Raw genomic sequence first — 19,129 nt, 5'->3', positions numbered from 1 at the left:
ACAGTGAGAAGGCAACCTTCCACATACCAGAAAGAGAGAGCTTTCACCAGAAACCGACCATTCTAAGTGTGGACTTCCAGCTTCCAGAGCTGTGAGAAAATAAATTTTTGTTTCTCTGGAGAAACCTGACTAATACACCCATCAAAGCTTTCTAAACATTAACTAAGTCCCAGTCACTAATTTTGCAGGGGGCAATAGAGGGTGAGTCTGAGCCACCCTAAATATAAAGTGCCACACCCAGCAAAGGAATAGCCAAATATTAGTGGAATCCCAATTAAGGAACTTGAGGTATTCTCTAGGGCACAGACTAGGAAAGGAGAGAAATTTTCTCTTCTTTCTACTTCATTTGACATGCTATATTTTATAAGTGGTTGGGATTTGATTATGGCTCTGGGTTTTAGTCCTGTGTTAGTAAAAAAAATTGATATTTTGCCTTGATTAGTAAATTTAAATATATGTACATTGAACACTAAATTTCCTTTGTGATGTTTTGTGTTGAGTACACTGGTCAAGGTGTGCAGCCCGGCATTATGCAATAAATACTTATGACAAAAACATTTTATTGTTGGGGCACCTGGGTGGCTCAGTGGGTTAAAGCCTCTGCCTTTGGCTCAGGTCATGGTCTCAGGGTCCTGGGATCGGGCTCCGCATCGGGCTCTCTGCTCGGCAGGGAGCCTGTTTCCTCCTCTCTCTCTGCCAAATAATCTCTCTCTGTGATCTCTCTCTGCCAAATAAATAAATAAAATCTTAAAAAAACACACACACACATTTTACTGATCACTGATTATCTCACTCATTGTTTCCCAGCTGCTTTCCAGTTAGACAGGGCATATAACTAGTTCCAGCCAATGGGCCGTGAGTAGAAATGACTACATCAAACTCTAGGCCAAACCATAGAAAAGGGAATGTGAGTTCTTCATGCACTCTTTTCCCTAGTGGTGACAATGTAAGCCCTCCTGTTTCTCATGTTACAGCCACAAGACATTGTTACCTGAGCCCTTCAGTGACTATGTGGAGCAAACCTCCAAGCAATCTTTCGTGGACATGAAAGGTAAGCAAGAGGGGTACATGGGTGGCTCAGTCAGTTAGTGTCTGCCTCCAGTCATAATCCTAGGGTCCTGAAATCGAGTCCCACGTCAAGGTCCCTGTTCAGCAAGAGCCTGTTCTCTCTCTCACACTATCTTTGTCTCTCTCAAATAAATAAATAAAATCTCTTTTAAAAAGTAAGCAAGAAATGAACATAGTTATATTAATCCATTGAGATTTGAGGGTCACATTGCTGCATCATGGCCCAGCCCATCTTGATCAAATACAGCTATGGCTGTCACTTGGGACGGAGATGCAAATCCCTGGAGTCACCTTTGAAAGTGGAGCATGGTTTTTCGAAACCGGGTTGGGGAAACTACTTCTTGCGTGACTGTTTAAATACAAATGAGATTGGGAATGAGGTTACGCAGCCTTCCAGCTTGTTTTACCTAAATCATGGCTAGTCATTTGTTAGGCAATTTTCTAGAATGGTATATGAGAGAAATAAAACAAAGTTGCTCGTGTATATTTTTAAGTCTTCAAGTAGGACTTGTGTACTCCATGTTAACTATTAAGGCCCTATTACTATAGGACATATCATGGAATACTAAGTCCAACTGTAAACAGAAATTTAAAGTGGCTATAGTTGTTCTTATTGACTGTCAGAGAGAAGTATCTGAATCATAATGACAAATTACCTGGGTCTCTTGGGTGGTTCACTCAGGTTAAGCATCTGCCTTCGGCACAGGTCATGATCTCAGGGTCCTGGGATCGAGCCCTCCATCAGGCTCTCTGCTCAGGGAGCCTGCTTCTCCCTCCCACTCCCTCTGCTTGTGTGTTCTCTTTCTCTCTGTGTCAAATATGCAAATAGATAATCTTCAGAAAAAAACAGATTATCACTTTAGGAAGCATCTTGAGTAAGTATAACCCACTATTCAGGAACCTTTGAGAATGAAACAGATTTCAATGTTATCAGTGGCTCCAAATGAAAATTTTTGTGGAAAGGTTTTTTGACACCTTAAGATGCCCATCATTGGCATGATTCCTTGCACTGATAGCATTCTGAGACCATGCACAGCTCTTGCTGGCTCATGGGTGCTCCCACGCTACAGCATCTCACCAGATAGGCTATTCAAAAAATGGCTTTGCCAAGTAGGAATCAAAGCCAGGAGATAGAAAAATTCTCCGGGAGTCGTCAAACCCTGTTCTGGGCAGGGACGCCTCTGGTGAAAAGCAAAACTTGAAAACTTAGTTTTTAGCAGTTCTAAGGCTGTCACCAACAGTGGAACAGAGGTCTAAGAAAGTTCCCAAGGCTTGCATACATAAGGTAGGGTGGCTCTAGAACCCTTAGCAGATTGGAACCCTGCTAAGAAGTTGGAAATGACAGCAGTAACATAATGAAACTGATGGGGGATGGGATTGGGAGAGAAGAGATCTGGAGAATTGTCACTGCTGCAGTATATTAGAGGCTGCCTCAAGCCCTGGTGTGAAATCTGGTGAGCAGAGTGGGCCACCAGAACCTGGGATATGGTACCGCCAGTGAGGTAGCCCGCTGCTATTGCCAGTTGGCAGAAATTACTCCCAAAGAATGACTCCAAATTCAGGAAGATGTTGTTATTAGATTTAGAGTTTGAAATCACTAGCCACCCGTCCCAGGAAATTCCATGTAATAAATCACAAGGAAATGCATTACATTCTTGAATATGTCAGTTCTGAAATGAATAGCACGTGCACTGGAAAAGCCACCTCAGTCCATGTAAAACAGGCTAGGAACAAGGACCCTAGAGATGCTTGCTTGTATTGTGGTAAAGGAATGTTAATAATAGTATAATAGAAAGTGATAAGACAAAGGTTGGAATGTGTCAGTAGCTGTGACCTCAAAGGCTTATACCTGGAATGCTGTACTAATGTTATCTAAACTAACTCAGGTAAAAGTTGGTGGATCTCTTGAATATGGATCCTCTTCAGTGATTTGGAGTCATAACGGAGAGGGTTCATTGTGGAGGATTGTGCTTTAATACCCTGAATAAAAACAACGAAGGAATTAGCTAATCAAATACAATTGCAGACCTCCATGATGCTGTCTACTAGAGTAAAAAATACTGAGGAGAGGGCCCCTGGGTGGCTCAGTTGATTACACGTCTGCCTTCAGCTCAGGTCGTGATCCTGGGGTCCTGGGATCGAGCCCCGCGTTGGGCTCCCTGCCGGGGGTGGGGGATAGGAAGCCTGCTACTCCTGCCCCTGCTCCCCCTGCTTGTGCGCGTGCTCTCTCTTTCTGTCAAATAAATAAATAAATCTTAAAATAAAAAGAAAAATACTGAGGAGAGTTTGTATACCTATATTACAGGTGACATTAGTGTATTTATATTATGACTTTCTTTCCCGATATAATAAGCTTCCCCCCATGCTGAGGTAAACTTTATGAGCTCATGCACATTTTCTCAGTTATAAGGTTCTGGTTGTATATGAGATGGTGTAGCCGAGTGAACTTTAGTGCCTTACCTAATATTCCCTAGGCCCAGCTCTGAGTTCATCTGCAGCTGTAATAAACAGTTTCCATGACAGCATCTTCCTACCCCAGAGCCTGCCTCTCTGCCTGATGGCTTTCTGCAGCATTAGAGGAGTTTGCTGAGCCACACACAAGAGCAACTCAAAGGGCAGGAGAGTTAATGCCCCAGAAACAACTCCCAACAATAGAGAAAGGGAGAATGGTGAATTAATGCCCTAGCCTCCCAGCCTGTGATAGAACACTTCTTGAATGCCCTCCACAGAGGGTGCTCAAGACATTTGAGCCCTCATCTCCCACTGTGGTAATCTTCTAATTACTGTACCTTATCTTAGCCTTTCTACTTTCCTGTCTCATTTCCCCAGCCCCTATATGTGCTTCCTGGGATCACCTCTCAAAAAAAAAACAAAAAAACAAAAAAACCACCTGGACCCATGTTCTTTTTTTTTTTCCCCATTTTATTTATTTTTTCAGCGTAACAGTATTCATTGTTTTTGCACAACACCCAGTGCTCCATGCAAAACGTGCCCTCCCCATTACCCACCACCTGTTCCCCCAACCTCCCACCCCTGACCCTTCAAAACCCTCAGGTTGTTTTCCAGAGTTCATAGTCTCTTATGGTTCGCCTCCCCTTCCACATTTTTTTTTTTATAAACATATAATGTATTTTTATCCCCAGGGGTACAGGTCTGTGAATCGCCAGGTTTACACACTTCACAGCACTCACGATAGCACATACCCTCCCCAATATCCATAGCCCCCTCCCCCTCTCCCAATCCCACCTCCCCCCAGCAGCCCCCAGTTTGTTTTGTGAGATTAAGAGTCATTTATGGTTTGTCTCCCTCCCAATCCCATCTTGTTTCATTTATTCTTCTCCTATCCCCCTAACCCCCCATGTTGCTTCTCCATGTCCTCATATCAGGAAGATCATATGATAGTTGTCTTTCTCTGATTGACTTATTTCACTAAGCATGATACGCTCTAGTTCCATCCACGTCGTCGCAAATGGCAAGATTTCATTTCTTTTGATGGCTGCATAGTATTCCATTGTGTATATATACCACATCTTCTTTATCCATTCATCTGTTGATGGACATCTAGGTTCTTTCCATAGTTTGGCTATTGTAGACATTGCTGCTATAAACATTCGTGGACCCATGTTCTTGTCTCAGAGTCTGTCCTCCAGATAAATAGAACTGATAGGATAAATAGATTGATCTATATCTCATCTAGATCTACATCCACAACTACATCTGTATATAGAGAGAGATTGCAAGGAAATTGTTCACCCAATTGTAGAGACCAGTGATTTTAAAATCTGCAGAGTCAATGTTGCAGTTTAAGTCTGAAGGCAGGCAGGCTGCTATAGAACCAGGAAGTCAATGTGCCAGTTCAAAGACTCTCAGGCAGGAGAATTCTCTCTTACTCTGGGAAACGTCAGTCTTTGGTTCTATTTAGGCCTCCAACAGATTGAATAAGGTCCACCCACATTTTGGGAGTGGGGGACAGACTGCTTATGTAGTCTACCTGTTTAAATATTAATTTCATCCCAAAACACCCTCACAGAAACATCTGCGTAAGTCTGATCAAACATCCAGGCACTCTATGGTCCAGTCAAGTTGATCCATAAAATTAACCATTACAGGCTCTGGTTTGGGAGAAATCCAAACCAAGGCACCAAGTGTAGTTCATCAATTTGGAGAACACTCCTCAATTTGTAATGAGAGCAGAAACCTCCAAGGAGAATGTTTTATAATAATCATCACTTCAGGAACTGTACATTGCACTCTTTAACTGCCTGTCCGCATTCCAACACATAAGTTTATGGCCCTTATTAAGGAGGCATTTTGACCCTCTGAGAAAACCAGATTTGGTGTTGCTGTCCATGAATTTGAAACAGGAAGAGTTCTGGTCCAGGATGGAATAAAACCTTGACATGTGTGTATTCAGTACACCCTGCCTGACATTTGCCCTCATTTTCAGGTATGTTTTGTCTTTCTCTGGAGCAGGCACTTTATTCCACTAATAGGGAGGTCCACAGGTTGCTTATACCATCTACATACACCACCTTCCTTCCCCCACTCCTGGCTGAGTGCCAAACCAGTGACTGTAGGGAAAACCCCCCGGTTGGTGTCGCTGTCCGGGGTGCTGACTGAATGCTTCTCTTCCTTACAGCTGTTTTCTCTGTCATATTGTGCTGCCTAGTGTTTTTGTCTTTGTTTTTGTTTTTAATGCTCAAAAAGATGCTGTGGATGGAAAGAGCACAGCTTTTGAAACAGACCAGAATTGAAGAGTAAACATAAGATTTTGGCTCCTACTGAGGTGTGTTACAGGATTTAGGGCTTGAGCCCACGAATCCTCATTCACACTGAAGAATCAAAAATTTCTTGCTGTTACATATTCCCAGAACAAATTCTGGGATTTAGCCCAGTCAATGGGAGAGAGCAAAGCTAAGTAGAGAACAGCCAGGGCTGCAGCTTATAGAGTATAAACCAAAAAGGGGAGGCACATGGGTGCCTAGGTGGCTCAGTTGGTTAAGCGTCTACCTTCGGCACAGGTCATGATCCTGGGGTCCTGGAATCTAGCTCTGCATCAAGCCCCTTGCTCATCAAGGAGTCTGTTTCTCCCTTTCCCTCTATCCCTCCCCCGTACCCCCTCACCCTGCTTGTCTGTTCACTTTCACTCTCTCAAACAAGTAAATAATTTTTTAAATTTTTATTTATTTATTTATTTTAAGGGGAGTCACTCTACTTTGGCAATCTCTGACTTGGAATTTTCCTCTTTCTGACTTCTACATCCAGTCCTTCAGAAAACCTTGTGACTTCTATCTTCTAAATACTTCCTTTGGTTTGGTTAGTCCACTTCATCTCATCTCTGTCACTTCTCTGACAACAGTGATCATTATTACTACCACCATCACCACCCCTGCTCCAGCAGTTCTAATTACCATCATTGGTGGGATGCCTGGGTTGCTGAGTCAGTTAAACATCTCCCTTCAGCTCGGTTCATGATCCCAGGGTCTTGGGATCAAGTCCCACATCAGGATCCTTGCTCAGCAGGATCCTGCTTCTCCCTCTGCCTGCTGCTCCTCCTGTTTGTACTCTCTCTCTGACAAAGAAGTAAATAAAATCTAAAAAAACAAAACAAAACTAATTACAATGATAATTGCTGGGATCATCCCTTTAGGATAACATTTTCAAAGCAGAATAAGTTAGAGTATGGGTATATTGGTTAAGTGTTTTGTAAGAATATGTGTACCAATTTGCTCAACAACATGGTATAAGGGTACAAAAACCATTCTTGCACAAGTGCCGAAAGTTCTAGGAGGCAATACATTACTTAGAAGAAACAAGCAAAAATTGATGGATTTTATTGTGTGTAAGCTATACCTCAATAAAAAGACCAAAAGAAATACATTAAAAAAAAAAAAAACTAACACAAAGTAATTATCATGCGCCATGGCTGGGATAAGTGTATGAAGCGCTTTAAAACAAACTTTTGAGGTATTTTCTGTTTGAGGTATGTTCAGATGGGATGTTGAGACTCGGCTCAAAAAACTTGCCCAAGGTGAAACAAGAATTTCAGAGAGGATCAGGTAAGCTTCCTAAGACCACACAGCGAGCAAGTACTCTCATCCTCATCTGCAGCGGAGAGATGCTTCCTTCTCTGCGCCCCAGGAGAAGTACAAAGGGCCCCTAAGAAACCAGGAGACGAGGAAGGGGAAGAGTTAAAAGGAAGCATGTTGCGTCTGCTCGAGGGTTAGAAGCGGGGCTTCCGGGGCTGCAGGGTCGCCAAAGCGGCTGTGATGTAATCACGCCCATCTTTGCGTCAAAGGGCGGCTCCAGGGATGCGGGCACTGCGGTAAAGCTGTTCCCGACAACTGCGCACCTTGCCCCAGTCTCCTGCTGTGGCTAACCAGGCCAGCAGCGTCCGCTGTCGCCATTGTCCCACGTCAGGACCACCATCCAGAACCACCTGTGACTCCTGACAACGGCTCCAAGCCACTGGTAACCCCTGACAACCGCCACCAGCACCGCGACACCGTAAAATCACCGCTAGCCACCCACCCGGGTGCCCAGGGCGCGCAATGAAGTCTGCCTCCAGCTCACGTGGGGGTGGGTCGGGTGGCCGTGGGGGTGGTAGCTGGGGCAGCGGCTGGGGCGGGGGGCGGGGAGGAGGGGGCAAAGGAGGAGGAGGCGATGGCGGTCCTGGGGGCAAGAGCGGTTTTGGCGCGCGGGCGCGTGGCTTTGGCGGCGGCGGCGGCGGTGGCGGCGGTGGCGGTGGCGGTGGCGGTGGCGGTGGCGGTGGCGGTGGCCGGGGCCGGGGGCGCGGAGGGGGGGACAGTAGGGACCGTGGTGGCAGCGGGCAGCGGCGTGGCGGTGTGGGCAAAAACAAAAACCGCCGCAGGAAGTGCGCTAATACTGTGACGGTGGAGCCACACAGGCATGAAGGCGTCTTCATCTACCGTGGAGCGGAAGACGCGCTGGTCACGCTCAATATGGTGCCGGGCCAGTCGGTGTATGGAGAGCGGCGGGTCACTGTGACGGAGGGCGGTGTGAAACAAGAGTACCGCACATGGAACCCCTTCCGCTCCAAGCTGGCAGCGGCCATCCTGGGTGGGGTCGACCAGATTCACATCAAGCCCAAGTCCAAAGTGCTGTACCTGGGCGCTGCCTCAGGGACCACGGTCTCTCATGTCTCTGACATCATCGGCCCCGACGGCGTGGTCTACGCAGTTGAATTCTCCCACCGCGCTGGCCGCGATTTGGTGAACGTGGCCAAGAAGCGAACCAACATCATCCCGGTTCTGGAAGATGCCCGGCACCCGCTCAAGTACCGCATGCTTATAGGGATGGTGGACGTGATCTTTGCCGACGTGGCCCAGCCTGACCAGTCCCGGATAGTGGCTCTGAATGCCCACACCTTCCTGCGCAACGGGGGCCACTTTCTCATTTCCATCAAGGCCAACTGCATCGACTCCACTGCATCTGCTGAGGCGGTGTTTGCTTCCGAGGTGAGGAAGTTGCAGCAGGAGAACTTAAAGCCCCAAGAGCAACTGACCCTGGAGCCCTACGAGAGGGACCACGCTGTGGTCGTGGGTGTGTACCGGCCCCTTCCCAAGAGCAGCAGCAAGTAGCAGCGAGCAAGGGCTGTCCCCGGGATCTCCCCAATACTGTGCTGTGTTCAGTATAACTATGTATGTGTTTTCTTCGTGGTTTGTTTCTCTTTCGTCTATTAAATGGCATAAAGAAACAGTACTGAGGTGTATCATCAGTAAGGCCTGACAGTTTTACTGCAATAACAATCAATCCCTAAGTCTCCAAATCTTCAAATCCCTAAAGAGCTAAGGCAGCTGGTGGTAGGAACCCATCTATAAAGAGCATGAGAGTTGTGCTTACTCTAATCACTTAGCGCCCTAATGTCCCAGGGCTCTTCCTTACACATGCTTTCCCATCACAGGGATATGGGGAAGAGGACTGGGGAATTACTAATGAGCCTGGAAAGTCTCATTAGAACTGAGGGAGCACTTGGGTTTACATTGGGTAAGTCACACGACTGAGCCTGACTCCAAGGAGTGGTCCCGAATATTGATGGACCATAGTATAGTGTAACACACCCCATCTGTCTGACTCTAAGCCAGAGTTCTGGTACAATATGTATTTAGTACTTTCTTCTTCAACTAAGCCCTTTTTGCATCCCCTAGTACTTATTCACCCCACCCGCTGGGATGACTTTGTTAACGATGTCCCTTTTACTTGCAAAGCAACAGGGCTTTTGGAGGTAAACTAGTTGCCCAAGTTTGCATAACCAGTTAGGAGATAGAATTTAAATCCCACTCTTTGGGCTGTAAATCCGCAGCAATTTCCTCTATACCCCTGGGATCATAGCTTTTCCCTACATGACCCACACTGGACAAAATGCAAGTCCTCACTTGTGGACACATACAAAACAGAGTTCTGTGGTTTCATTGTGTTCTTTCTTCCACCTTCCTCTGCTGCCCTTAGATTTCAAAATAACAAAATAAGGTGGGGGTGGGGGTAGGATGTGGGTCTACTTTGCAAAGTGTCACCACTGCAAGGCAGAACATACTCAAGATGGTATCACCGAGTGTCTGAGAAACAACCAGAAAAATGCCTTCAGAAAGTATCTGTTACTGAAGGGCATTTCCTGTAGACCCTGAGTTGCTGGACCCATTACATTTAATTCTGGCTCTCTAAACCAGCCCAAAGGGAGTGGGAGAGTAAGCAATCCCAGGGGAGCTGGGAATGTTCCCAAACCAGGCCTTTAGAAAGACATTTTATTTATTCATTGACTCATATATTAAAAAAAAAAAAATCCCCATTGCCAAGGTCATTGATACTGAGTCTGGGGATGATTGCTCACTAATGCATTATTTGGAGAATGGTTCTGTCGTCCTAAAGATGTGCAGGGGCAGAGATTGCCCTTAGTCTGCATTTTCTGAGAGGATATTTCCTGAGTAAAATAATATAAATCAGATTTTTAAAAAAGGCATTAATATCTCTACTCCTCTCCTCATTTCCCACCACATGCACATAAATGCTATAATGCAGGGTGAAAACTACCATTCAGGTTTGTTAGCCAGACAGACTCAGGAAGAATAGGGTGAATGGAATAAATGCCTACAGAAACCCAAACAAGTTATTTCCAAAAAGAATATGAAATCTTCATTACAATCCTGCAAAGTAATGATGATAATTTCTATTTAACAGAGGAGAAAACTGCAGTTCAGAAAGATGACATAACCACCTTAAGACCTTCCAGGAGGGTTCACAGCCAGAAATCAAACCCATAGGAAACAGATTCCAAAATCTGTGGCCCTTCCCTGGAGATCTATCCTGGTTCCTTTGCTTTGAAAATCCCTCTCTTCAATCCTAGGGTTATTAACTTGATGCTGGGATGAATCCTTGAGGCTGGGGATGGACTCCCAGGAAACTTCCAGAATGTGACAGGATCCAGTCCTTGTCAGCGTCGGCTCAGCCTCAAAAAGGAGCACTTGTTCCTTCTTTACAGGGAAAATTCAGCCTCGTTCCTTGGCATGAGCGCTCCCACATATACCCACAGACCGATTTATAGTCCCTGTCTGACGCTGCTTGCAGTGGGGACATTAATAGAGAAATGACACAAAAACAGCTGCCTAAAGAATATCTCTGAGTTGTAGATGGGTTCCTGGGCCAATGGAACAACACAGTAAGTTCCAAGAGAAATATGGGACTAAGACTGAGGGAACCAATGAAGGAAGATGGAACCTGATTTGGAGAATAAAGGCAGGGAAAGGGATGGAACGGTAACTCCAGCGGACAGCGAGGCTCAGAAGTAAGCCGCAGTAACTCTGAGCACCGGACATGCTCAGAGCCCAAAATGCTTGGGTTCCTAGAAGGTATTAAATTATGATCTCTATCTAGGTGTCTTAGACCACTTGGGCCCTCATCATAAAATACCACAATCTGGGTGCTTAAGCAATACATATTTTCTCACAGTTCTGGTGGCTGGAAGTCCCAGGTCAAGCTGCCAGCAGGATTGGTTTCTGGTGAAGCCTCTCTCCTTTGCTAGTTGTTGGCTGCCTTCTCCCTGTGTCCTTAATGGCCTTTTCTCTGTGTGTTTGGTGGGGGGCAGAGGGGATAGGGAAAGTTATCTTTGGTATCTCTTCCTCTTCTTATCGGTCCTATCTTCTTATCGGTCCTATCAAATTAGGGCCTCAACTTTATGACCTCATTTAAGCTTAATTACCTCTTAAAGGCTCCATCTCCAAATATAGTCATATTGAGAGTTAGGGCTCCAACACTTGACTTTGGGGGAACACGGTTCAGCCCTATAGCACTAGGGTGGGGCAGGAACCTTCAGCTAAAATGCCTGCCTTACTGGCTTGTGAAAAATGACTGAGGAAACCAACGTACAATGTGAAATACTCGTACCGAGCTCCGCGTACTCTTTCTCCCTCCCTTCTTTCCTCCCATTGTCCATATAAGATGACGAGGTAGCTGAGAAGTAAGGATGAGCATAAAAGCCTGGGGCGGCACTGGGGTTGAGGGGAACTTAGCAGGGCTTTCAGAGGGGCCTGATGTTCCAGCTGAACGGTAGATGTAAGTTGCCGCTGAGTTTCAGAGAATCAGCAGGCCGACAAGAGCCACAGCAGAGCCTGGCTCAAGCGCCAGTGCGTGACCAGCTGTAGGCACCTCTGCAACAGGTGCAGGGAGGTAAGGGGCTGATACTCGAAAATCAGGAGTGAAGAACTCTGCGCCAAAGCAAGTCAACAGAAGCTGGGCGGGGCGTGGTGTGGAGAACACACAGATCCAATCTCTCCTACTCTCACCATCACCCTAATGTCTGTCAGCCTCCTCCTGCCCAGATACCTCCTGGGGTGCAGGGAGAAAGGCTCAGAAGGGTGAAGACTGGACAGAATGGACCTTTATTCAAAAGGGATTGTTTTAAACTGGAAGAAGCCAGCTTCCTAAAATTGGCAGCTTCCTTCCTAGCTGCAGTCCTGCTGTGAAGCTAGGTGCACACTCGTGTTGCAGTGAGTATGTTTGTGTTCTGCCTCACTCGTGTCTTTCACTTATGAGGTCTCAGGCTGGGAGCTAAGCACTGTTTGATTTTTTTTAAAGATTTTATTTATTTATTTGACAGAGAATACAACCAGGGGTAGCAGCAAACAGGGAGAGGGAGGAGCAGATGCTGCCGAGCAGGGAGCCCCATGTGGGGCTCAATCCGAGGACCCTGGGATCATGACCCAAGCTGAAGGCAGATGTTTAACCCACTGAGCCCCCCAGGTGCCCCTGATTTTTAAAATATTATTTTAAATTTAATAATGAGAACAAACATACCAGAAAAATACTGAAACGTTAATGTTCAGTTTAATGGAGTGCTATAAAATGAACACTGGTGTTGGAGTTACTTCTAACATTTGTGTGGTCTGAAGCAAGAGAATGTATGCAAGCCTGTGGCCTCTCCCTTCCCCTCTTCCACCCCTGGTCTGCCTATACCCTAGAAGGCCTCATGCGTGTGTCTGTAGAATCCCTGCCTTCAAGTCCCACGCTCTTTAATAAACTCTTCAAGTTTCCCCATGCTCTTTAATAAACAGCCTCCTTTAAGGCACCCCACAGCGCTAGAGTGGCAGACTCGAAGTGTGACCCTCTCTCAGGAACACTGGGCTGGAGAAAACAATAGAAGCAGACCCAGGCTGCTCAGGCTGGGTTCTGGTGCCTGATCCAGGATCTAGAAGATGGGGACATGGGTTCCTGGGGGGCATGGCCCTTGTTCTCTGTGGATTCCTTGCCCTCGGGGGCAAGGTGTAGACATAGGAAAACCAGAGCAAAGTCCTGTGAAGTCCAGGAAGGGGCTACTGGTTGCTTCTGCCTTAGAGTGGCCTCTTTGTCTCCCCACCCACCCAAGTGTCAACACTCCTTCTTTTTTTTTTTTTTTTTTTTTAGATTTTTTTTTTTTTTTTTTTATTTATTTGACAGAGAGAGATCACAAGTAGATAGAGAGGCAGGCAGAGAGAGAGAGAGAGAGGTAAGCAGGCTCCCTGCTGAGCAGAGAGCCCGATGTGGGACTCGATCCCAGGACCCCGAGATCATGACCTGAGCCGAAGGCAGCGGCTTAACCCACTGAGCCACCCAGGCGCCCCTCAACACTCCTTCTTAAGGAGGCAAATCCAGTTCTTCCAAGTAGTATTCCAGACCTTTGGGCTCCCAGGAAATCCCTCTTTCGAAAGCCCTTCATTCATTCACATTCGGATTGAGATAGCATTTACTAGGATTCCAGACACCTTGCTTAACTACCCCCTGGGAGGCAGGTGTTATCACCCCCACATCACAGATAAAGAAACCGAGGCTCCAGAAAGTGATATGAGTCACCCAGTGTAGTTTAGTGAGAAAGTGGGAGAACAGGGGCACCTCGGTGGCTCAGTCAGCTGAGTGTCCCACTCTTGGTTTCGGCTCAGGTCTTGATCTCATGGCCTGTGAGATGGAGCCCACATGGGGCTCTGCACTCGGCAGGGGTTGGGGTGGGTCCGCTTGAGGATTTTCTCCCTCTTCCCTATCCCACCCCCACTCTCTCTCACATAAATAAATCTTTTAAAAAAAGAAAAACTGGGAGAGCAGGATTGTGTTGGTTCTTTAAGTCAATGAAATGAAAATCGGATGCTCCAGGGAAAGTCATGGCTTCAGTTGTTGTCATCCACCCGCAGGTGATTCTAATGTGTACCCACTGACACCCACTGTTTACAATTCCATACCATTCTTGCCATTGATTGGGTAAGGCAGATTTAGTACAGTATTTTGAATAACTGGAAGACAGTTGCTGAGCTTTTCTTTGGTGTCTGCTGGTCCTTGGGGCCTCTGTGACAGCCCAAGTACTCCCTAATATTCCAAAGAGGAGGAGAGGTTTGAAGTCTATGCCTGAAAACAAAGTTATTAATGTTTCTGTGCTTTTGGCCCCTGAGAGCTACATGTGGATCATGTTTGTCAGGAGTTCAGCTGAGCTGCCAGGTGTCAGAGTTAAGTCCGTAATTACTGCCATGGAATAAGCAAGAGGCGAAAACTAGAGAAAGTGGTGACTGCCCGTGGTTCACTTCCCCCATGCAAGGGCCCTGATGGAAGGTCAGGGTGCTAAGAGCTATATGGGGTGCCGGAATGAGGCTCATCTCACTATTTCCAGCACCTGGAACAAAAGACACTTTTATGGACCCTGAGGTGGGTAATGGGGGATGAGGGGAAAGGTGAGGAGTGGAGGAGTTTTTTGAGTTTTGAGTCAGAGAGGGGAAAAGCATCTTCATTTCTCCCTGCTGCCTCCAACAGGTGGCAGAGAAGCCCGCAGGAGACCTCTAAGGCCTCAGATAAGGACACCTAGAAATAGGAGGAGACAGGGTAGAAATGTGAATTTATCTGCCGGGGGCCCCGAGTGCTTCCGAGACTGCAGGGTGCAGGCTGTGCCCCAAGCCTGGCATGGGGAGGCACCTTCTCCCTACCCCACAGCGGGTCTGCCGAGTGGAGCCTTTGCGATCCTCTCTGATCAGACATGAGAGACTGCGCGCCGATATTTAATCAGGAGTCAGACTCTAAGAGTTCTCAACATATAAGTTGTTTGAATGGGCTTTTCTGTCTCTTGAGCAAAAACATTTATAGATTTCTTCCCAAAATGTTGCCTTTGCATTTTTCTTTTATTTTTCTCCTGCTTGCCGTTTCCATTCTCTGGTGGCCACCCAACCTCCCATCCGATTCGGCTCCATGTCCGCTGTCCACTAGACACTTCTCCTCCTACTGCCTCCAGCCAAGCCTCTGCCTGCAGGACTTGAGCCTGAAAACACCCGCCCGCAGGGGCTCCTCTGATTCATAGCCACTCAGAAGCACAGGTAACAGCCTCGGCTTGTTGTTGGCGTCTGAAGTTGGGAGGGCGGAAATATTTTTTTTTATATATATTTTTATTTATTTGACAGAGAGAAATCACAAGTAGGCAGAGAGACAGGCAGAGAGAGAGGAGGAAGCAGGCTCCCCGCGGAGCGGAGAGCCCGATGCGGGGCTCGATCCCAGGACCCTGGGAATCATGACCTGAGCAGAAGGCAGAGGCTTCAACCCACTGAGCCACCCAGGCGCCCCAGGAAATATTTTTTTTTCTAAAGATTTTATCTATTTATCTGACAGAGACACAGCAATAGAGGGAGCACAACAAGGGGAGCCACTGAGGGAGAGGGAGGAGCAGGCTTCCCGCTGAGCTGGGAGCCCGATGCGGGATTTGATGTCCAGACTCTGGGATCATGACCTGAGCTGAAGGCAGACGCTTAATGACTGAGCCACCCAGGCGCCCTGGGAGGGTGGGAATCTTGTGGGGCTGAGCCCTCAGCCTGTGGAACGAAGGCTCTGGAGTGTGTCAGAACTGAGTGCATCATCGTAGGACAACCAGCTAGTGCTGGAGAACTGCTGATGGAGAACAGGCCTCGTTTTCACAGGGTGGAATTGGGGCACAGAACCGACTCAGAAAGTGATTAGGTCATGAGGGCAGAGCCCTGTGGAATGGGCTTAGTGCCTTATAAAAGAGATGCCCTCTCTTAAAAAGATCTCCCCCGCTTCGGCCACGTGAGGGCATAGCAAGAAGCTGCAGTTCTGGGAGCTGGAAGAGGACCTTCTCCAGCGCCCAACCATGCTGGTGCCCTGATCTCAGACTTCCAGCCTCAGCACTGCGAAAAATAGGATCCTGTTGTCTGTAAACGACCATGCCTCTGTCACCTGAGGGACTAAAACGGCATGGCATTCAAAGCCCTCCAAAGGCCAACCAACTACTTCTTCAGTCTTGTTTCACATCACTCTGAATGTCAGGTTTCAGTAATTCTGAACTGCTTGTATCCTCTTGTGTTTCAAAAGCGTGGGCCTTGCCCGTGATTATTTCTTCCTATAATGTACTTTCTTCTCCACATCATCTGTTTGACTTACTTTTCCTTGTGCTTTCAGATTTAGCTCAGACACGTCCTATAGATGGTTTTCCCTGCCTCCTGTTTCATCCATCCATCCATCCCTCCTGTGCTTAGGTGAGAATAAAGTCTCTCCTCCCTATTCCTCTTGTTCTGCATCTCATTTGGTTGGGAATTTACATCTTATTAAAGTGGTTGCTTATAGTTAAAAAAAAAAAAAAATCTAGGGATGCCTGGGTGGCTCAGTGGGCTAAAGCCTCTGCCTTCGGCTCGGGTCATGATCCCAGGATCTTGGGATCGAGCCCCGCATTGGGAATCTCTGCTCAGCGGGGAGCCTGCTCCCCCCACCCCCTCTCTGCCTGCCTCTCTGCCTACTTGTGATCTCTGTCTGTCAAATAAATAAATAGAACCTTAAAAAAAAAAAAGAAAAGAAAAGAAAGAAATCTGGCTACATGCAGTAGCCATTATGTGTGGCAGAGTGTTTCATCTCTGCCACACAAGATGGCTTCCAGAAATGCTGGACAAGAAGAGCTGAGGAAGAAACTAGAAGTTGTTTTTATGGCGAACCATGTCTTTCTTATCTCCTCCTATGATTCTAATATTCTCTCATCCAAACCTCCTTCCTTCCCACTTATTTGTCCACCTCACTGCCTTTAGGATGGGTAGGTCCAACAATCATTCGACCTCATAAAGACCCCCAACACTCTGATCCACCTTCTTCTTTTTTTTTTTTAATCTTTTTTTATAATTTATTTTTTTATAAACATATAGTGTATTATTAGCCCCAATGATTCGCCATCTTTTTACCACTCCTTCAACTCCCTGCTTCTTGTCCCCAAATTCTCACCTCCTTCCTTACCTGGCTAAGATCTCATGGTCCATTATAGTTATTTCCGGGCTGAATTCCTTGTCCAGTTCTGAACCCAGCTGTTTCTTGGAGCACTTGATCAGATGGAAATAAAGCTGCCAATAGATGCTACCAACACTCTTTTTCAACCTCTCCTAAGGCCCCAAGTTCACTGACACATTACCCACCTTCCATGTTATCAGGTGACTAAAGCTTCACTTCTTCATAACATAAATCACGATCCTTGCATCATCTCCTAGCTGCTGGCCCCTAATCCAATGCCACGTATTTAAAATTTTTGGTGTTCTGTGGCATTCCATTTCTCACCCAACTTCTCTATCAGTTGGGATAGGTATATCAGATGGATTATGCTGTGAACCAAGCCTCAAAGCCTGAGTGAACAGTGGTTTTCTCCCTCACACTGCAGCACCTTCATCATTTGGTGGTGAGGGAGAGATAGGGCCACTGTTTATTTGAGTTGCTTAGTGACTGCCCTGTTAGGTTGATCTCTGTCTTGAATACTGCTAGTTGTTATACTAGAGGGAAAAGATGGCTCTGGAAGGTCTCAAACAAGTGATTAAGTGATCTAGCTGAGAAGTAGTGCACATCATTTCCAATCACAATGCACTCACTAGTTGGCCAGAACTAGTTCAACCACAAGGGATCCAGGAAGTGCAATCCTGCTATGTGTCTGAAAAGGGGAATCCTGAACATTTCTGCTGAACAGCATTAATGAAGACCACAAGATGATACAATTATTAACCTCGTCCTGCATGTGGTGAGGCACATGGAGTTAAGAAATTTGCCTGATGTCATGTGCCTCACAAGTCAGAGCAGGATTTAAATCCATATTCCAGAACACTTGCTTTTTTTTTTTTAAAGCTGATCCACATATTTTTTTTTAAAGATTTTATTTATTTATTTGACAGAAAGATCACAAGTAGGCAGAGAGGCAGGCAGAGAGAGAGGAGGAAGCAGGCTCCCTGCTGAGCAGAGAGCCCGATGCGGGGCTCGATCCCAGGACCCTGAGATCATGACCTGAGCCGAAGGCAGAGGCTAACTCACTGAGCCACCCAGGCGCCCCAGAACACTTGCTTTTAACCACTGCTCTACACTTCCTCTCAAGCCATCAGCAGACATTGTTACTATCATGTAATTTAATTGTGATATGTTCAGAGACTGTGGTCTTATTTTTTGAAATTTAGTGAGACTCTATGGTCTTGTAAGTGATCAATTTTTGTAAACGTCTGTGTGCTTGAGAAGAACGTGTACTCTCCTACTGCTGGTTGATAATTTGATGCTACGACCTTTAGGTCTAGCTTTAACTGTAGTATTCAAACCTATATTTTGCTGAGTTTTTGTTTACCTGAACTGTTTTTTTTTTAAGATTTTATTTATTTATTTGACAGAGAGAGATCACAAGTAGGCAGAGAGGCAGAGAGAGAGGGGGAAGCAGGCTCCCTGCTGAGCAGAGAGCCCAATGGGGGGGCTCGATCTCAGGACCCTGGGATCATGACCTGAGCTGGAGGCAGAGACTTTAACCCACTGAGCCACCCAGGTGCCCCTACCTGAACTGTTAATAATTGAAAGAAGTTTTGAAATATCCCACTGTGATGGCAATTTTATGACTTAATGTTTCATCAATTTTAGCTTTATTTTTGTGGCTATTCTATTACTTGCATATATATTTTAAATTATCACATCTTTTGATTAATTTAACATTTGTGATTGTGTAATGGGCCCTATTAATGATGGCCTTTGTCTTCACATTTATTTTCTTGCCTTAATATAACTACCTAAGCTTTCTGTTAATGTTTGCCTGATCATTTTTGTATTTTATTTATCTCAAAATTGAAGTATAGTTGACATACAATATTATATTAATTTGAGGTGTACAGCGTAGTGACCCTATCTATTTATCTATCTATAACAAAATGCTCACCATGGTAAGTGTAGTTACTATTTGTCATCATACAAATTTATTACAATATTACTGACTGTATTCCCTCTGCCATACTTTACATTATTATGTATTTTATTTTATTTTATAACTGGAATTTTATACTTCTTTTTTTTAAGATTTTATTTATTTGAGAGAGAGTGAGAAGGAGAGAGAGAGCAAGAGCACAAGCACACACAGAGAGAGGGAGAGATGGAGAAGCAGGCTCTCTGTGGAGCAGGGAGCCCCATGTGGGATTCCACCCCAGGACCCTGGGATCATGACCTGAACTGAAGGCAGATGCTTAACCAACTGAACCACCCAGGCGCCCTGGAATTTTATACTTCTGCATCCCCTTTTATTTAATCCCCTATAAATATACTTCCA

The 19,129-nt window shown here is 45.9% G+C and overlaps 1 protein-coding gene across 1 annotated transcript; it reads left to right on the top strand.

Annotated features, from left to right (window-relative positions):
- Positions 1-7,348: 7,348 nt before the first annotated feature.
- FBLL1 (fibrillarin like 1) lies at positions 7,349-8,767 on the top strand. Its single transcript, XM_046000378.1, has one exon. It carries the CDS (start codon positions 7,620-7,622, stop codon positions 8,667-8,669), a length of 1,050 nt encoding a protein of 349 aa, XP_045856334.1. The 5' UTR covers positions 7,349-7,619; the 3' UTR covers positions 8,670-8,767.
- The last annotated feature ends 10,362 nt before the right edge of the window (positions 8,768-19,129 follow it).

This window comes from Meles meles, chromosome 3 (genome assembly GCF_922984935.1).
Source record: "Meles meles chromosome 3, mMelMel3.1 paternal haplotype, whole genome shotgun sequence".
NCBI classification, from domain to species: domain Eukaryota; kingdom Metazoa; phylum Chordata; class Mammalia; order Carnivora; family Mustelidae; genus Meles; species Meles meles.
The sequence above is the reverse complement of the archived record's forward strand: the minus strand, read 5'-3'. Positions and strand labels throughout refer to the sequence as shown.